The sequence below is a fragment of the Glycine soja genome, chromosome 10 (assembly GCF_004193775.1).
Source record: "Glycine soja cultivar W05 chromosome 10, ASM419377v2, whole genome shotgun sequence".
Taxonomy (NCBI): domain Eukaryota; kingdom Viridiplantae; phylum Streptophyta; class Magnoliopsida; order Fabales; family Fabaceae; genus Glycine; species Glycine soja.
This window is the reverse complement of record NC_041011.1, coordinates 42,194,449-42,202,864: the sequence shown is the minus strand read 5'-3', so window position 1 is coordinate 42,202,864 and position 8,416 is coordinate 42,194,449. Positions and strand designations below refer to the sequence as shown.

The following is an 8,416-nucleotide window of genomic DNA, read 5'->3' as shown; positions in this document are numbered from 1 at the left end:
CATGTTAAGATTTAAGATTAAAAGATGTCAACTTTTAAATAGATCTTAATGTCTCAATTAACTAGTATAATTTGACAGTCGATTGGAGATACAAATTCACCAAAAAAAGAAATAACTACACTTAAAATATCCAATATTAATAAAACTATATATTATTACTGTTTATTGTTCACAGCGCAGCTACCAGCCATGAGAGGATCAAAATTTACGGAAAGAAGAAAATGAAAAAATGGCATTATCGTTGCTACTCCATGCATGGTTGGGCCATTAGTACATCATGTAGGCGAGAGCCTGAAATGGATAGTATAACTGAATAGGGATTTGTCACAGCAAAAATAAGGATGGCAGTGAAACCGTTTGTGAAAAAGGTGGAAAAAAAATGAAGGAGGTGGTTGTTTTCCACAATTGATGAGAGTCTACAAACACAAAATCTCGAGAGGTGAAAGAAAGAGAAGCTGCCATAACACATAAAGCAGATAACTGTCAGCTTTACAAATAGGGAATGACCAAAAAATGTAGAACTGCTATTTTGTTTGGATTCATATCATATCACTATCGAAAAGTTTTTTCACTCAAAAATATTTTTTGGCTTGTTTTCAGCACTCCGGTTTTGCGACAAAATGTTGAGACAAGCACTGTTGGCATGGCCAGCCATGGCAGGTAACAGAACCATTGAGCGTACGTACGTGTCTTCTCTCCTGGGGCTAGCCTGCAAGGTCCCCGATCATGAATAATTTAAGGATCTTAGTGATGAGTATTCTTAATTAAGTCATTGATTAAGAAAAAAAATATTAATTTAAACAAATTTGCAACCTAATTTGACACATGCTAATAAAATCTTTATCATTTTTAGTTATTTAATCAATGTCATAAAGACACTAATTATCATTTTTCATAATTTAATTATCAGATGAACTATTCATATGTTAAATTCATTGTGTTAATTTAAGTTTTTTTTCAAATTATTCCATAGATATAGATATGTTTTAACAGTTAGATTTGTTTAAAAGCAATTGTTTTGTAAAAATGTTAATTATTTTGTCGGCAGTAATTGATATATTGCAAACAAGTGTTTAGGCAATTATATGTGAAATTTACTGATGGAATTTAATGCGTATTCAGACAGTGTGGTAGAAAACAGTACTGTGAGGGGGATAGAAGAAAGTCTCTTCATCTGCTTCACTGTTAAATGCATGTTTACAATAGTTGCAAGAAATTCTCAAATTCGATATAATGAAAAAAGATTTAAGTGTAATTAAGTTTAATGCAAATTGGGTACTTAGTATACATATGCAATAAACAACTCGATATTCTTTCATCTATATATGTCATGGGGATTATCCTAGTTGATTATGCATTGAAATTTTTTACTATTTAAAAATTTAATTATGTAATTTTTGAAATTTAAATTCATTCATTTTTTTTAAAAAAATTACCTAAATTAATTATACATATTATTATTTTAACAACTTTTTCATTAATTTTTTATTTTTTTTAAATTTAATGAAATTTAAAAATATTTATATGATGCAAAGTTATTTACTATAAAGTCATTGGCTTTATTTGTGCTTAATCTAATTCTTGATAATATAATTAAAATAAGTAAGGATTTAATTAAAATTCAGCAATAGTGTAAAGATTTTTTTACATCATTATTCATAGTAGATTATCACATATAATAATATTATTAATTTTTGTAAAAATTATTTTTAAAATCATATTTAGAACAATTTTATTTGGTTAACAGTGTAAAAATCTTTATATACTGTGAATGTGAGAAAACTAAAGATAATTGTCTATTATCATCCAACATCCGAAAAAGGTTCATATGCTTGATGCGCAAATTGTATGTTAGAAGTTTAGAACTTTCTTTCAGCTTTTTTTCTAAAAAAAAAAAACAAAAAAAGAAGAAAATCAAAGAAGTACCTTTAATTAAAAAAAAACATGATAAATGAATTATAATTATTATACAAGTTTTAAAAAAGAAAAGCAAAAACTTAATTAGCAGCTAAAATTAATACGAGCTTGTGTTTTTTAGAAAATTGTACGACTCACATAATTGTCTTTTCATAGGGGAAAACAAGTGACTTCTTTATTTGTCGACAGAATTCTATATGTTCGTTCTTTGATTTTTCAAAACTTGGTTTACATTAGTCCTTCTATTTTAAGTACAGTACATGTTATGACTATTTTGCTTAATATTTTGAGGGTCATAACTCATAAATGAAAGCCGTCGGCGGCAAAGATTATAAAGTTTATAGTTTTTATATCCAATTTAATGAGTTTTCAGGTCAAATTAAATTAATTAGTTTTGCAATCGCATGAATAATTCAATTGTATCATAAAAAGGTCGTGATCAGTTATTGCATGAGGAGAATGCATGCATAAATTGACCCCTTCTAGATAGAAATAAAGACCTGAATCTGTTATAGAAGTTAATTAGTTAATTGATAATGAAACAAACATCAGAGGGTATATTAATGCATTTCAAAAATTAAGAGTTGGGGGGGCGAATGAAAATTATATGTATAATAGTATGTGATTTTTTCTCTCTTTTAAAGTATACTGTATATAACCTAATGCATAAGTAATTAATTCGTTAAAGTATAGTATTTCATATAAACAGAAAAACGTAATCCATACGGGAACATAATCATTCTTTGGCTTTAAAGTTTTGCAACTAGGTTTGACAGAGTCTTAAAAAGCATTGTGATTGACGAGTGATTGAGGACGGTTTTAAAATCGGTACCGAATGGCATGGTGCTCATGTGGCAGAGACACATTGCATTAAATACACAATAGGTTTTGGTCCGAATTGAACTACAGTATTCATTAATTCGTTAAGAATAATACTACTAATTGTACACATTAATTAGGTTGACTTTCCTTCTAATTAACACTGTAAACATTACTAAGCGGGTGAGCAAAGTGGGAAAAATGGTGCCTATAATTTCGTATGGGCAAGAAAGTGACTGACTTGTTTCGTAGAATTAGGAGAGGGGTGAATTTATTCTTGTTATATATACCAGTTGAGTTGGCTTGTTTACACTTCATCTAAAGCAGAGAGAGAGAGAGAGAGTAGAGTGGTGAAGGGGAAAGTGCTTTCTTCTCTGCGGGGGTTCAACAACCAACTACTTTTTTTTTTCTTCTTGGCCAACAAATGCTGTTTAATGAACCATCAATTCATTTATCTCCTCTCTCTCTCTGTCTCTCTGGCTGCTTTTTTTTCTTTCTTTCTAGGTTTTAAAATTTAAGAGAGGTAATCCCACACGCTTTGATCAAACGAAACACAACTAAAGAAGAAGGGTACTTTCGTTCCATCCACGAACCCACCCTTTAAGATACGATGTGCCATCATCCTATTCTGTTGCCTTTGCAAGTTTAGGAATTAACCTTCTTTGGCTCCCACAATTTTTCACTTGGCAGTTCATTCTTTCTAATGGCAATATTCTCCACTCTACTACTTTACTTCGGATACATCGTACATGTATAAATAAATACACACCCTTTTTTTTTCTTCTTCGATCTTCATCCTTCACCGTTCATTTCTGTACTACTCGAACTCGGTAAGCCTCTCTTTGTTTATGTGATCTGCATTGCATGCATATGCAAATGGGTGTCATGGGCAAGGCAAGATCCGTTGCAGCAACGAGTGGGAGAATATTGAACGAGGCAGTGAGCTTCGTTGCTTTCTGCGTGCTCGACCTTGTCGATTTTCTTCTATGTTTTGTTTTCAAAGCTGTGGATTTGTGGGTTGAGGCAGAGTTCAGACCCTGCTATTGCTCCTCGGCGAAGGAAGCAATAACGAGCAGTGGGAAGATCTTGGTTTCAGAGCAAGGTGGAGAATCCAAGATCGTGTCCCTTCTTAGCTCAACGAAGCTTCAGTTGGAGGACATCTCTGATACCCTCTACTCTAGACCCTCTTTGGTCTCTGAGGTCTCGAGGCTAACCATTAATGAGCTTAAGAGGCTCAAGTTGGAGGACCCGGTTTTGCAGTCCAAGAGAGGAAACTCGCGCTGTTCCACGTTCACTGTCAACACCACCATTGTTGAAATGCTACAGGGTAAGATTGGAAGACACCTTACTCACCCCATTCCTAGATGGTCTGACTGTGATTGCAAACTATGCACAAGTTGGATCTCAACTCCATCCTCTCCTCATGATAATACCACCAATGCCAAAGCCACTCTCTTTGTTAAGTCCCAATGCCCCATCACAGGTACCAAAATTTATCATTAACTTTTTTCTTTTCTTTTTCACATACATAAAAGATAAAAATAAATAATAAAAAAATATTGTGTTAATATGCTAGTTTTTGTTATCTGTCAATTTTCAATTACATGATGATTATTATTATTAACTAATAGCATTATTATTATTGTGTTACTCAACTTAACTAACATTTGTTAAGGGAAATAATAAGATGTGGTTTTATAAGTTACTGGGTGGAAAGGAATTGAATGAAATGATGGTGAGTGGTGAGTGTAATGATGTAGATGAAGGGGGAGAAGATGTGGTGTTCATACATGGGTTCATATCATCGTCATTATTTTGGAGCGAGACAGTGTTCCCAAACATGTCGAGTGCAGCAAAGTCGTGTTACCGGTTATTTGCGGTTGATCTGCTTGGGTTTGGGAGGAGTCCAAAGCCGAGCGAGTCGCTGTACACATTAAGAGAGCATTTAGAGATGATAGAGAGGTCGGTGTTGGAGGCCCATAAGGTTAAGTCCTTCCACATTGTGGCCCATTCCCTTGGATGCATTCTAGCACTTGCCCTTGCCGTCAAACACCCTCAATCTGTCAAGTCACTCACCTTGCTTGCCCCGGTAATAACTTGTATATATATATATATTTTTTTATGATATGCTTTTCTATGTTGTGACTGAAATTAATTTAATTGAATTGAATTGAATAGCCCTTCTATCCGGTGCCAAAGGGTGAAACACAGGCTACTCAATATGTCATGAGAAAGGTTGCTCCAAGGCGCGTGTGGCCACCCATGGCGTTTGGAGCGTCCTTGGCATGCTGGTACGAACACATAACTAGGGTCATTTGCTTGCTCATTTGCAAGAACCACCGTCTCTGGGAATTTCTAGCCAAACTCATCACTCGAAACAGGTAAACTCACTTCTTCAATTCTCACGTTAATTTCTGTCTATATATATATTTTTATCGATAGATGTTTGTTTATATCAACAAGAAACTCAACTCATAATCTTTTCTCTTTTCCATTTTTCCTTAATCATCCAAATCACCTCAATTTCTGTCTCTTTATATATAGGTTTCTTTTACTTAGCAAATTCTCATGTCTCAAGTCTCAACCACGCAACTAACTCTACCCGTTTCCATCTATCTCTTTCGTTTCATCACTCCTCCAAGTTTCATTCATCCTTGTTTAGTTGGCGAGTTTTTGACCCTTGGTATTTTCTCAACGCCCCTTATGTAACAATAGTAACGGGATTGTTACACTTTCCTTTCTTTTGAGTAAAAAGCTAACTTAATTACCTACCAAATATAGGTAACTTAATTTATAAAACTGTACTCGCGGTTTATTTTTATATTTATTAATGTGTATTATATTTTATTTTTAAATTTATAACTCTAACACGTGTATGAAGTTAGTTTTTCTAATACATGATATTGTGTACGAAACTACAAATTTCAATTTTTTTTTATAAATAAATTAAATCGTACAACAATAAAGTCATGAATCGGATTATCAGAAGAAACAATTTTAAAAGCTAAGTTGAGTGGTTATTTTTCTCTACTTTCTTTGTATGCTTTTAAAATTAAAAATATTCTTTTTGGTAATATAAAAAATTTTCATAACATAATTTTGGTTTAATCACCATAATTATAATCCTTAGCTTTCCAATGAAATTTCAAAATATTATGGTAAATTTGTTACTTTAGATCAATTGAGACTAGTGATCGACTTGTGATTTAGTTATATTTAAAATTTCTCATCCTATTCAAAAATATATTATATCAAAATCAATTTTTATATAGTCATTTAACACCTATATAAAGAAATATGAAAAAAAAATATAGAAAAGATAAGTGATATATGCAATTATTCGAATTAGTGTAACATATACGAATGCCTATTTATATTTATCATCATTTATGTGATAAATGCGTGTGGTAACAAAACTCCCCCAAATAACATGTTTAACATTGAGGGCAGACGACACCACTACGTCACAAGATCGGAGTTGTACTAAGCCACAATCTTTCTGAGCAAAACTTTAAGCCACGACTGAGCAAAACTTTAAGAGGCACAACTCACATGTCATATCTTTCTGAAGTCGATTTAAGTAGGGCAGGATCTTCAATTTCACTAATTTGAGAGGCACAGGCCATTTTGTTTGTTTTCTTTAAATAAATAAAAAAAATCAGAGGCCACCCATTTTTGAAAACGTAATTTTTTTTATTTAATTTCTAAGAATCGAAAATATTTATCAAAATTTATAATAACTCAGGTACGTCCTGGTTGTGCTACGTTTAATTTATTGATAAGTTAGAGCCTTTAATTTGATCCAAAAAGTAGTTTTAAAAAAATATCTATTTTTTTATTTTAATTCTAAGATAAGCAATTATAAGTACAGATATGCATATAGCACAATCATGATAAATGCACCGATTTCTCAATTAATACACCGTTATTCATAGTAACCTATCAATTTGATCCTTTCATTGTATATTCTTCCCCATCTCAAAATAGCAAAAATGGAGTTCAAAGACACGAACAACCAACTAATTAATTAATCAATATCCGTCCCTTAATGCTTTTCTTCCGTTCGTTGGGTTTGTTTGACTTAAAACCGAATTAGGGTACAAAGTATATTGGTAGAATTTAATAGCCATGCCCCCACAGCTCAGGCAGCTAGCACTAGTCAAACGCGTCAGAAACTGAACGCAGTAGATGGCGTCAGATGGTTTTTATTAATTTTATGGTTGCATTAATTAATGATTCTAGGTTTGATGGCCATGAATGAATGAATGAATGAGATATTATGAGAGTGGTAATTTAATTTCATGTGTGTTGGTGACATAGACTTTTTAGCTGACGTGAAACTTTGATATTAATACTACACACTCTCTCAACTTCCCACAACAGGGTCAGGACGTTCTTGCTTGAAGGGTTCTTTTGCCACACTCACAACGCGGCATGGCATACCCTACACAACATTATATGTGGAACCGCGGGGAAAATTGGATCCTATTTGGAGGCTGTTAGAGAAAACCGTAATTGCAAAGTGACCATATTTCATGGCAAAAACGATGAAGTGATCCCAGTTGAATGCAGCTACGAGGTGCAAAAACGAATTCCACGTGCCCAAGTTAGAGTTATTGACAACAAAGACCACATAACTATTGTTGTTGGAAGACAGAAAGCCTTTGCTCAAGAGTTGGAGGAGATTTGGGGCACTACTACTACCAACCCCAACTAGATAATTACTATATGCTGCACGTTGTGCCAATGCACTTACGTCCAGACCTACAACTACTGGATTAAATTTATGTTCAAACTTTCCCTCTGTCGTCAACCCCAAGTGTTTGTATCTTTTTCTTATAAGAAAAATGTCTATTTAACACTAGTTTGGATAATTAAATCACATAACCTGCTATAAAGCAAAAGAGAGAAGTATGAATCAAGTGTAATAAGAAGTGATATATATCAAAATAGTGGAACTCTTTATAAATCGCATATAAGGGGAATGCATCCTCTAGAGTAACTTTATTATTACATCAAATCTTAGCCTTTCAATAAATGTTGTGTGTGTGTGTGAATTAAAGTTTAGGTTTAAAAAAATAAAGAGTAAGATCCTGATGCTTGATCAATATTGCTTACTCGAGAAAAAGAAAAAACACTTAATTACCGTTACTCTCTTTTTTATATCGAAACTTACCATCACTTGAATCGTCAAGGATGTGTTCAAACTTTGATCTTAGAACTGGGAGGATTTCCTTGTACATGGAGAAGCCTATTGAAAAAAAATAAAAATCATATCCTTATTACTTTTTTTTAATTACTTTTATATTTCATATTTTGCAAAGGATTCTCAAACATGTTAAAGTATTAGGATCTTGGAAAATAATTAGGTATGACACACATTAATTAAATGTATGTATGCATCTATGAGATGCAACCATGCATTCAATTAATGTGTTGAATACAACAACAGAGAAAAAAAAATAGTACACTAATTATATATACATACATATATCAAAATACTATCAAGGATGTCAATCACCTGATGATACTCATATTCCTTTTGAGTTACAATATTAAATATGCAAACTATGTTAAATATAAGAAATTTTTGCTAAAGAATTGTCTAAACAATTTAATGGAATTTTCTATTTTAACAATATTTTTTTTACCCACAAGACTAAAATTTTAATAATTTATT

General features: G+C 32.5%; 1 protein-coding gene across 1 annotated transcript; it reads left to right on the top strand.

The window, feature by feature from the left end:
- Window positions 1-3,070: 3,070 nt before the first annotated feature.
- LOC114369896 (probable lysophospholipase BODYGUARD 3) lies at window positions 3,071-7,749 on the top strand. Its single transcript, XM_028327170.1, has 4 exons — window positions 3,071-4,219; window positions 4,497-4,825; window positions 4,915-5,117; window positions 7,120-7,749. The coding sequence occupies exons 1-4, from the start codon at window positions 3,601-3,603 to the stop codon at window positions 7,451-7,453; spliced, it is 1,485 nt and encodes a 494-aa protein (XP_028182971.1). The 5' UTR covers window positions 3,071-3,600; the 3' UTR covers window positions 7,454-7,749.
- Window positions 7,750-8,416: the final 667 nt, after the last annotated feature.